At 36.9% G+C, this 12,562-nt stretch overlaps 1 protein-coding gene across 2 annotated transcripts in view; it reads left to right on the forward strand.

Moving 5' to 3' along the window:
- CNBD2 (cyclic nucleotide binding domain containing 2) overlaps positions 1–12,562 on the forward strand; it is an 82,732-nt gene that overhangs the window by 37,162 nt on the left and 33,008 nt on the right. For both annotated transcript variants that reach the window (XM_051979221.1, XM_051979222.1), the window contains exon 8: positions 10,015–10,129. In XM_051979221.1, coding sequence (XP_051835181.1) covers positions 10,015–10,129 — 115 coding nt within the window. The remainder of the gene's footprint in view (positions 1–10,014; positions 10,130–12,562) is intronic.

The raw sequence follows: 12,562 nt of genomic DNA on the forward strand, positions 1-12,562 counted from the left end.
TGCACAATGTATAACACAAAAGACTTGTATCAGAGTCCAATAGACAAATAAAATAAGTTTTTTCCATGGCAATAAAGGGAGATATCATCACCATCATCATAATGGTTATGGTAATAATAACTAGCATTTATATAACACATTAAGGCTTACAAAGCAATTTACAAGTATTATCTCATTTGATCCTTGCCAAAATTCTGGAATGTAGCTGCTATTAATATCCCCATTTTGCAGATGAAAACTTAGAATGGGTTTATAAATCAACCTAGATGATGGCCTCCTGATAAAAGACATACCAATGGGTCCTAATTCTTTTTTTTTTTTGGGGGGGGGTGAGTCTATTAGGGTTAAGTGACTTACCCAGGTTCATTCAACTAGGAAGTGTTAAGCTTCTGAAGTCAGATTTGAACTTAGGTCCTCCTGACTCTATGGCTGGTGCTCTATCTACTGCATCATCTAGCTACTCCTTTTTTTTTTTTTTCCCTGAATAGTACTTTATTTTTCCAAATAACGCAAAGACAATTTTTAACATTCACATTTGCAAAACGTTGTATTTCAAATTTTTCTCCTTCTCCCCCTTACTCCTTCCCTAAAATAGTAAGCAATCTGATATAGATTAAACAGTACTTCTATATATATTTCCATATTTGTCATACTGTGCAAAAAAAAAAATATAAAAAGGGAAAAAAACATGAGAAAGGAAAAAAAAAGCCAAGCAAATAAGTAAAAACAACAAAAAGATGAAAATACTATGTTTTGATATACATTAGTCTCCACAAATCTTTCTCTGGCTCCAGATGGTTCTCTCTATCCCAAGTCTTTTGGAATTACTTTGAACCACCTCATTGCTGAGAAGAGACAAGTCCATTACAGTTGATCATCCCATAATCTTGCATTACTCTGTACTGTTTACTTTACTCGTATCAATTCATATGAGTCTTTTCAGGTTTTTCTGAAATCAGTCTGCTCATCTTTCCTTACAGAACAATAACATTCCATTACATTCATATATCATAACTTATTTAGACATCCCTCAGCTGAGGGGCATCCATCCAAATTTCTAGTTGCCATTACAAAAAGATCTGCTACAAACATTTTTTCATATGTGGGTCCTTTCCCCTCTTTTATGATCTCTTTGGGATACAGACCTAGTAATGGCACAGTTTGATAGTCCTTTGGACATAGTTCCAAATTGCTCTCCAGAATGGCTGGATCAGTTCACAACTCCACCAATAATGCCCTAGTGTCCCAGTTTTCCCATATCCCCTCCAACATTCATTATATTCTTTTCCTTTCATTTTAGCCAATTTGGAAGGTGTGAAATGGCAGGTCAGTTGTTTCAGTTTGCATTTCTCTAATCAATAGTGATTTAGAGCTTTTTTCATATGACTACAAATGACTTTTGTTTCTTTGTCTGAAAGTTGTCTGTTCATGTCTTTTGACCATTTGCCAATTGGATAATAGCTTGTATTCTTATGAATTTGAATCAATTTTCTATATATTTTAGAAATGACGCTTTTATCAAAAACACTGGCTATAAAATTTTTCTCTAACGTTCTGCTTCCCTTCTAATCTTGGCTGGATTGGTTTTGTTTGTGCAAAGACTTTTTAATTTAATGTAATTAAAATTATCCATTTTGCATTTCATAATGTTCTCTAATCCTTCTTTGATCATAAATAAATTACTCCATTCTCCACAGATCAGAGAGACAACTATCCCTTGTTCTCCTAATTTGCTTATAGTATTACCCTTTTTGTCTAAACTATGAACCCATTTTGACTTTGTCTTGGTATGGGATGTTAGATGTTGATGGCTTCTATTCTTTGCAAGGGCAGGACCTGCTTTACAAATCTTAAAGACTTTGAGTAATTATTGACATTTTGTATCTTCCTCAACTCAAAACACAGTGAATTGCAACCAGTAAGTTTTAAAAGTTTTTTTTGGAAGTTTTTTTAATGCCTTCTGTTTTTATACCAGTCATTTCCTTAAGCCACTGAACCTTTCCATACACAAAAGAAAACATTTAAATAAAACTAACAACTATCCACCTCCAGATAGAGAATTTATGGTCTCAGAGTGCAGAATGAAGCATATTTTCCCTTTATTTATTTTTCTTGCTTTCTTCCCCGCCCCCTGAACATGGTCAATTCCAAAATATATTTTGCATGACTGTATATGTATAATGGGTATCATATTTCTTGCCTTCTCAGTGGGTGGGGAAAAGTTGGAGGGAAGAACATTTGGAACTGAAAATAAAAATGAAAAAAAAAAAAACAAAACCAAGAGACATAGCAACCATATCCGGCAGAATTTACCACACTGGGTACCCTCCTACCTTTACGCTGAGAACAGCAGGGAGATTAGTCATTGTAATTAATCAGTGTATTAATGTTACTTTTATTTATAATATTATAGCCATTGTGTATATAATTTTCCTGGTTCCACTTGCTTCATTTTCTATTAGTTCATAAAAGTTTCCCTATGATTCTCTGAATTCTTTATATTTGGTGTGTTTATGATACAACATCGAATTACACCCATAGACCACAGTTTATTCAATAATTCCCCAATAAACAAGCAAGTATTTTGATTCCTTTTTTCCACTGCCATAAAACTGTTGCTATGGAGATTTTGGTACACTTGAGGCTCTCTTTTTGCCTTATCAGTCTTTTTTTTTTTTTTTTTTTTTTTTTTTTTTTTTTTTTTTGCTGAGGCAATTGGGGTTAAGTGACTTGCCCAGGGTCACACAGCCAGGAAGTGTTAAGTGTCTGAGACCAGATTTGAACTCAGGTCCTCCTGACTTCAGGGCTGGTGCTCTGCCCACTGTGCCACTTAGCTGCCCCATCAGTCATTTATTAAGCATCTGTTATGTCCTAGACATTCTTGGGGACACAAAGAAAGGCAAAATACAACCCCAGCTCTCAAGTGGTTCACAATTTAATAGGGAAGACAACATTATTTGCAATAATTACATATAAACAAGCTATATACATATATATTAAGAAATAACAGAGGGAAGGCAGAGAATTAAGGGAGAATCAGAAAGGTTTCCTACAAAGGCTTCCCTGAAGCCAGGAGACAAGATGGGAAGGCAAAGCATTCTAGGCATGGAGGACAACCAGGGGAAATGTCTGAAGTAGAAAGAGCATTTTTTTTCTGGGGAGAAAAGAGTCAGTAGATCCCAGAATACTTGCAGGAATATGAGAAGAGGTAAGATGTAGGGGAGAGCCAGGTTGTGAAGGGCTTTGGATGTTACACAGAGCATTTTGGATTTGATCCTAGAAGAAAGGCAGAGAGTGACGTGGTCAGACTTGAGGTATATGAAGATTATTTGCTAGCTGAGATAGACTGGTGGAGAGAGGAGGCAGGCAGACTCACTACAGACTCTTATTCCAATAATCCAGATATGAAGTGATGAGGGCCTGCACTAGAATGGCGGCAACGTGAAGGAGGGAGATAGTTGAGAGGCATTTTGAAAATGAAATGGACAGGCTTTGGTGACAGATATGGAAGGGTGACAGATGGTGAGGCGTAAATATTACCTTGGGAGACTGGAAGATAGTATCCTCAACAATAATAGGAAAGTTAGGAGGACAGGAGTGTTTGGGTGATGGAGGATGATAATGAGTTCAGTTTTAAATAGGTTGAGTTTGAGATGTCTCTGGGACATCTAATTTGAGATATCTAATATACAATTGAATGCTGAAGATCCACACAAAGAATTAGGGCTAGATGAGTAGATCTGTGAATCATCAGCATAAAGATTATTTAATTAATGAGAACTGATGGATCACTAAGAGAAATAGTATAGTCCAAAACAGAGCTTTGGTCCATCCACAATTAGTGGACATAGCTTTCTAAAAGATCTTCTCAAAGACTTAACCACAAAAGGCAATAGAATTAGCAGAAATAGACATATCTATCAAATTAGAAGAGTTGAAGATGAGGGGAGACAAGGGCATGTTTGTAAGGCAATAGGAACAAGCTGATAGACAAAGAAATTGAAGATAGGATGACGAGGAGGACAATCTACTGGAGATGATAGGATGAAGTGGGTTCACCTGTGTATGTAGAGGAATTTGCCTTGGCAAGAAGAAAGGAACCACCTCAATATGTGAGATGGGAAGAAGAAGATATTGTAGCAGAAGGCATCTGAGTGATGTGGGATAAGTAAGAGGGAGCTCTAGGAGAGCTCAATTTTTGCCTCTTAATTTTTTCAGTGAAATAATACAAAGATTCTTGGCCTTATCCAAGAGCCAAGAGTAGGAGTCTTGCTACTCTGTGTGTGTGTGTGTGTGTGTGTGTGTGTGTGTGTGTATAAGAGAGAGAGGGAGACAGACAGACAGACAGACAGAGATAATTCTCAAATCTTCCTTGGCTTGCTGGGGTAAAAGGAAGCTGAGATTTTTGAGGAGGAATGAACGATTTGGAAGAAGAGCTGCTCCATGGTGGTACATTAATTAGGGAGGCATAAAAGGATTGCCTTCATTGAATGACTGAACTTTTGCCCTTGTTCTCGAACATCAGAATTTGGTTTGCGTTTAGTCTCTCCCTAAAAGGAAGAGACCCCCAAGACTCGTACAAGCGTGCTCACACACACACACACACACACACACAATCCTAAAATGTAGAACAGACTTTATTTAATTTGATGAAAAATGCAAAACACAAAAGCTGGCATCAGTTGAGGATACATAACATAAATTTATATGGATCCAATCATTATGGTTTCATGATTTTCTTCAACTTCATTCATTAATACATGTAGGAACAAAGGCATCAGATAGGAGATTTCATCCCAGACTGAGGCTTGGCAGGGCTTGATCACTGTTAAGATAAGGGGGTCAAGGAACTTGAGAGATGAAAACAGTGTAGAGTTGAACTTGTTTACCAAGAGGTCAAGATAAGGAAGAGAGGAGACTGACTATTTCAGGTGATAACCGGAAAAGAAATGAGATGCTGAGTGATTGGTGATCATAATGTGGGTGAAAAACAGGGTTTGGAGTCACAAGGCAGAATAAAATAGAACACAGATTTTGAGCAGATAAGGGAACTTCAGAATTCATAAACATGGAAGATGGGACATTTGTGTGGATAATGACAAGATCAAGAGTCTGATCAACTTTGGATGTGGCTGAGGTAGGTGAAGCAATAAATTATGGGAAATGAACAAATTAAGGGAGTGATAAGGATGTTAAGGGAATATCAGTATGTATATTGAAGTGCCCTAGCATGAGGGCAGAAGTTATTAGAGGTGAGAAAGCTGGAGTTCACTGAAGAAAGAAAAGGAGTGTTGTGAATGGCTGTAGAAGATAATTCCCAGAATTTTTAATTGGGAGTAGATATGGATTAAGTGAATCTTGAGGACAGATTTCCTGAATGAAAGTTGAAGAAGGAGAATCCAGGAATAGCAATAGAGAACAAAGAGTACAGTCAAAAAATGAATGAAAGTTCAGCCAGTACTAGAAAGAGAGGCCTTTTTTTTTTTTTTGAAAGATCTGCCCAGTGGTATTAACAGGTCAAAAGTGTATGAACAATTTTTTTTAGTGATTTTTTTTGTTATAATTCTGAATTATTTTTCAGAATGATTGGACCATATCACAGCTCTAACAATTGCATATTGGTGTGCCTGAATTCCTATAATTCTTTTAACATTTCAATTTTTTATAATCTTTACAATTTTGAAAAAATTGAGTACAAACTCAAAGTTTTTAAATGACCTTTTTATATTATTTGTGACTTGGAGCAATAATTCATATGTTGTTAGTAATTCTTTTGAAAACTGTTCATTTCCTTAGACCATTTATCTATTTATCTCTTATGGTAGGGCTCTTGGTCGTGTGTGCGTGTGTGTGTATGTGTGTATGTGTGTAAGAGAGAGGAGAGAGACAGACAGACAGACAGACGGAGACAGACAGACAGACAGATATAGAGATAATTCCCAAGTTAATATTCTTAAAGCACATTTGATCATGTCTCTCTCCAGTTCATGAAGCTCTCAGTTGCCTCAGGGATAAAATACAGTCTCCTCTGTCTGGTATTTAAAGCCCTTTACAATCTGGTTCCAACTATTTTCCTAGATTAATTCCACATTATTTCCTCTTAGGCATTGCATGTTCCAGTCTGGCCTCTTTGTTGTTTTTTATGCATGCCATTCCATCTCCCATCTCCAGGGCATTAGACAGGGTATGCCCATCTCAAGAATGCTCTCCCTCCTCACCTGTACCTCCCTCTGGGGATGTAAGGGTCATGGTTTACTTAAGACCTCTCTTGATCCTTCCTTACCATGCCCCACTCAGTAGTTATTTTTTTCTCCAGCTTCAGATTACTTTGTCTTTACTTTGCACGAATTTGATATTTATTTAATCTGTGTACATACTATTTTCCCACTAGTAGAACATAAGTTCCTTGACAGCAGAACTTATTTTGTTTTTGTCTTTGTATCTGTAGCACCTAATTCAGTGTCTGGCATATTGCTAATCAATATTTATTGAATTGAAATTTAAGTTGCCTGTTCATAGTCACAACTTTATATTAATAACATCTACTCATTCATCCCAGAAAAACACAAACTCTTTGAGGGTAGGCATTCTCAGTACCTACCATCATGCCTCACTCAAACAGACATTTAATAAATATTCTTCGAATTGAGTTGATTCCTCCAAACCAGTGACTTACAAACTTTTTTAAAAATTCACAAAAAACTATAAGTAAAAAGATTTTAAGTTTGCAGTCCCAATAAGTGTTCATTGACTTATTTACAAATGATATGCAGGTGATGAATAAGGAAATACATTTAGAAGAATTGTACATATTTGATTTATATGGGATTGCTTGCTGTCTTAGGGATGGGGAAGGGGGGAAAAGAGGAAGAAATTTTTAGAACGCAAAGTTTGCAAAAGTGGAGGTTGAAAGCTACCTTTTTTTTTGAAAAATAAAATACTACTAAAAAATAAAGGACCAGACTATTTTATTTATTTATTTTTATTAAAGCTTTTTCTTTCTTTCTTTCTTTTTTTTGCTGAGGTAATTGAAGTTAAGTGAAGCTTTTTATTTTTCAAAACATATGCATAGATAATTCTGCAACATTAGCCCTTGAAAAACTTTGCATTCTAGTCTTCCCCTTTTTCCACCCCCTTCCCCAAGATGGCAAGTAGTCCAATGTATGTTAAGTATGGTAGAAATATATGTTAAATCCAATATATGCATACATATTTATACAATTATCTTGCTGTACAAGAAAAAATAAATCAAATTAGAAAATAAAATGACGAAGAAAATAAAATGCAAGCAACAACAACAATGCTATGTTGGGAGCCACACTCCGTTCCCACAGTCCTCTCTTTGGGTGTAGAAGGCTCTTTTGATCACAAGACCATTGGAACTGGTCTGAATCATCTCATTGTTGAAGAGAGCCATGTGCATCAGAACTGATCATCATATATTATTGCTGTTGCTGTGTACAATGATCTTCTGATTCTGCTCACTTCACTTAACATCAGTTCCTGTAAGTCTCTCCAGGTCTCTCTGAAATCATCCTGCTGATGGTTTCTTTTAGAACAATAATATTCCATAATATTCACATACTACAATTTATCAGCCGTTCTCCAATTGATGGGCATCTACTCAGTTTCCAGTTTCTTGCCACTACAAAAAGGGCTGCCACAAACATTTTTGCACATGTGGAGGACCGCAGACTTTAAAAAATTGCATACAGGTACCACCATACTAATAATTACTTGCAGGTACCACCACGGTAATAATTATGTATATCATTAAGCACACACAAAAGTAGAAATTGAAAAAGAATGAGATAGAGAATAATATTTGACTCTAGAATCAATAGGGAGTCACTGAAGTTTATCTATAAGAACAGTAACATGAGCATACCTATGCTTTAGGAAAATTACTCTGTTAATTGTGTATGGAAGATGGATTCTAGTGGAGAGATAATTGAAGCAGGAAGGCCAATTAGGAAGCTATTGTAAAAGGCCAGAAAGAGATGATGACATCCCACAGAATGGATATGGAGGAAGAAGCAGTAAGATTTAGCCACTAATTGGCTATCAAGGATGAGGAAGAATGACTCATCAAGAATATCACCACATTCTGAATCTGGGTGACTGGAAGGGTAGTGGTGTCTAACAATAGGGGTTTTCTGCTGAGGAGTCGTTTTGAGGGCGATGATAATAAAATGAGATAGTTAACGGATCCATGGCCCATCCACGCCAGTGCCTTTCACTCGGTCCTCACTAAAACACAGAGGGGAGAAAGAAGGCTCTCATTCATTGATCACTACTCGGGAGGGGAGGAGGATGCGGGGGTGGGAACGAAGTAAGGGCTGGAAAGTTTTCCCAGTGGCCCCAGCTTCAGTAAGTGGATACTGAAGACGGGCTTCAGAAGGGAAGAAGTTGGGGAGCTTGCTTTAGGCGGAGGGGAAGAGCCATCTGCTGCTGGTATCACCCTCTTTTGCGGGTTCTGCTCTCAGCTGAATGTAGCCCCCTAGACCCCAAACCCCGACTTTCGGGGAGGGGGAAGACAGCATTGTAAGCCTTAGTCTTTGCCTCTAGATGGTGCCCTTATGGTTCCGAGCCTTGAAGATTTCACTACATAGTGATGATTCCCTTCGAGTCCCAGAAAGAAATGACAAAGCACTTCCTATGTTATGACTCTGTGAGGAAGACAACTATTATGTCTATTTTACAGAAGAGGAAACTGAGGTTCAGAGAAATGAATTGATTTCCCTGTGGATCCAAAATAGTAGTCGGGACTGGAACCCAATTCTTTTGTCTTTAAGGTCAGACCTCCCCCTCCTCCTCTCCATACTATGCTGCATCTCCAGTGATATAAAAATGTTTCCTATTTTGCATCTTTAAAAAAAAATCTCCCCCAATTACATGTATAACAAAATTTGCATTTATTCCTTTAAAAAATCTAAATTCCAAATTTTATCTCTCTCTTCCCCCATCCTTGAGACAGTAAACAATCCAGTATAGGTGATATGATAGCGTTTATATGTGCAGTCATGCAAAACATATTCTCATATTAGTCATTTTGTGGGGAAAAACTCGAACGACAAGTGAAAATTAGTATGTTATGATCTGTATTCAAATGTCATCAGTTCTTTCTCTGGCGGTAAATAGCATTTTTCATCATGAGTCCTTTGAGATTGACTTGGATTATTGTATTACTGAGAATAGCGAAGTCTTTTAAAAATGTATTTATTTATTTAAAACTTAAATGCAAAATAAGAAAAACAAAATAGAAAAAGAAAGACAGAAAAACAAAACAAATCATTGTCATGTGTCCATCAAAACATCAGAGAGAATTCAAAATATGTAACAAAAAATGTCCATTTCAAGAAAGCATATGTAATGATAAAAGATTTTGTATTCATACAAAATCCTTGTAGGTTTTCTTTTGTTCTGTGATGCGCACTTTATTCTTCCCCTAAGCAGTTGAGCACAAATATATTTATGCATATATTATGTATAATAACAATGTGTATTTATATAAAATATATATACATACACACAGCCCTATATACACATACATATATATATATATACATACATATCTACATAACTTACATACACATATACATTTGTGTATACATATACCTATATCTAAAATAATATTAATATGGCTGACATAATATAGAATTCTCTCTTAATTAAAATATTTTAAAGTTTGGTGAATAGCTAAGTCTTTCCCTGTTGTTCATCAACCAATATTGGTACTGTGTATGTGTTCTCCTGATTCAGTTCACTTCACTTTATATCAGTTTATGTAAATCTTTTTAGGTTTTCCTAAAATAATACTGCTTGTCATTTCTTGTAGCAATTGCTTAATATTTCCATTATAATCATATACCTCTTGTTTTGAATCTGAAAATTTGTCCTTTGAAAATCCAGTCCCTGGGCCACTTCTGCAGTGACTTGATACTAAGTTCATCTCCAGAATTACACTGACCCAAGTCTCTGGGATTCACCCTACCATTTTCCTCAACAATTTAGGGCCTGTGTGATGTCATTCGGCTGGTGGATCTTTCGACTTGTATCTCCTACTACAAGTGGATATGGAAGCATCTGACACCGGTGGATCAGAGCCTTCTGGACACTCAGAACTTTGGTAGAGTTATAGAATTGCTAGCCCCTAGGCTTCCAAAATCTGATAATAGTAGACCTAGCAGAAATAAATTCCAGATTCCTGTTTCAGGTATAATAGAGCCAGAGAATATTAACAATGAAGAGACCAAATCTCTTACAGAATCAAAGCTCATTCAGGTTTTCCTTGAAGACTTTCAGGGAGAGAGTAATCCATGCCTCCTGGGTTATCCCTTTCCACTTTATGAAATTCTCTCTTTTACAAATGGGGGAACTGAGGTCCAGAAAGAGGTTGGGACTTCTCCCAAGGTAACATAGTGAATTAGGACAAAACCAAACTTGAACCCATCACCTAGCTCTTATTCATACTTTCTTTCCAACTGTTGCTCTTTAAGGGGGGTATTCAGGAGGTAAAATCAATGAAATCCTTGTTTTTCATTTAAAGTCCTTTACAATCTTTTTCTTGGCTTACATTTCTAGACTTCTTTCACATTACTCTTTCATGTACTTGACATTCCAGCCAAACTGCCCACCTTGCTGTTCCTTTGCATGCCATCCATGCTTTTGAACAAACTGTCCCTCAAGCTTGGTATGTATTCCTTCCTCCTCACCTCCATTCCTTCAAAGAGGTGCCAAGAGGTACCTCCCATAAGAAGCCTTTTCTGATGCCCCCTCAGTTGTTAGTTCCCTTCTCCCCAAATTACTTTGTATATGGTTTGTATTTTGTATACAGGTCATCTCTCCCCCCCTCCAATAGAATGTCTTCAACCTCTTACATAGTTCCTGACACATAACAAATTCTCCCTCGATTGAGTTTCATTCACCATATCTGGTTCTCATTCCCTGGTTAATTTTTCTGATCCTTTCATGACCTCTTGCTTCCTTTCTGGTGACTGAGAAGTAAGAATATTGGTAAGTATAGTGGCAACAACATTTGGTCCTCTGTTTCCCTAATTGCAAAATGATGGGATTGTGCTACACACTCATCAGATCCTTTTAGCTTGATCAACTATGATCTTGTTTTGTTTCATAATTTACACAGTATTTATGAGGACACTGTATCTTCTCTTAGACCAGAGTTCCTTTCAGGACTTCAGGACCGTATTCTCAGAAGGGCTCTCTCCAGATTAGTCTAGGGCCAGTATTCATTAGCAACTCCTAAAAATCTGACCAGCTTAGACCATCTTCTCTGCCTGTAACTTCCCCCTTGACACATGGACATGCAAAGACAAACAGAGTTCTAGCTGGAAATTCAAGAAATGAGAACCTCTGGACTGGAGTTCCCTCATAAAGTTTTTTTGTGCCTGAGGTTCTGATCCAAAGGGAGACACCTACACTCATAAGAGCAGGGTGGAGAGAGAGGTCTTTAGGATAGCAGGTCTTGCACAATCTCCTTTGCCATATGTGCAGAGAATCAGTAATCAACAGTAACTCCACAGTAGGGCTGTGGAGGGGCCCATTAGAAAATCTCTGGGGCTGATTTAATATCAGCCTCATTGCTTCTGGGTAAAGGCAAGGAGTTATCTGCTATCTCTCTCCTGCTGTATGCACAGGCAGCTGTTTATAGTTATTACATCTGTGACCAAACTCCCTGAGGTTCCTTTGCTGAACTATACTTGTCTTCAACTTTAAAAGCCCCCAGCCTCTGGGTGAATTGGGCTGAATCCCAGAATCCCTAAGGGCCTTTGATATGAAGAAAGAGTTGTATTTTCCTACTGAGGTCAGTCTTCCGGTGAATAGGGCCAAGCTCTGAAAGAATGAGATGGAAGACAGTTATTAAGTATTTCTCATGATTTCAACAGTTGGGGACTCCTTTTCTTTGTTTTTTCCTCAAAATGATTTTTTCCCAAATTATAAACTAAATGTCAACAAAATCCAAATAATTCAAATACCCCTATTTTAACTCTACAGCCATATTTATATTTATAGCAAAATATTAATGAATAAAAACAACAATGTCATCTGAGAGATGCATTTCTATAGACTTATTGACACATTTAAAAAAAAGCACAGAAAAGAAAGAACAGAAGGAAGATTAAAGGAGACATAGATAAGTAGGTCAGCTTTGAAAGTAACATCATCATCATCATAGCTAATATTTATATAGCTTATTATGTACCAGATGTTGTGCTAAGCACTTTACAATTATTATCTCATTTGTTTTTTTGGGAGGTGAATGCTGTTATTATACCCATTTTATAGATGAAGAAACTGAGGCAAAAAGAGTTTGGGGACTCAGAGGTTGCATAGCTAATGTTTCAGACTAGATTTGAACTGAGGTCTCTCTTACTCCAGACCCAGTATGCTATTTACCATGCCACCTAGCTGTCCCTCACCCCCACACGCTTATGTTAAAAGGAAGAACAAGTTTTATATATAATGGAAATTTAGGGTTTCATGCACAATCTCTTTTTTTTTTTTTTTGCCCTACTTTGCATTTGGAAATTTTGGTTTTATT

Source organism: Antechinus flavipes, chromosome 2, assembly GCF_016432865.1.
Source record: "Antechinus flavipes isolate AdamAnt ecotype Samford, QLD, Australia chromosome 2, AdamAnt_v2, whole genome shotgun sequence".
Classification (NCBI taxonomy): Eukaryota; Metazoa; Chordata; class Mammalia; order Dasyuromorphia; family Dasyuridae; genus Antechinus; species Antechinus flavipes.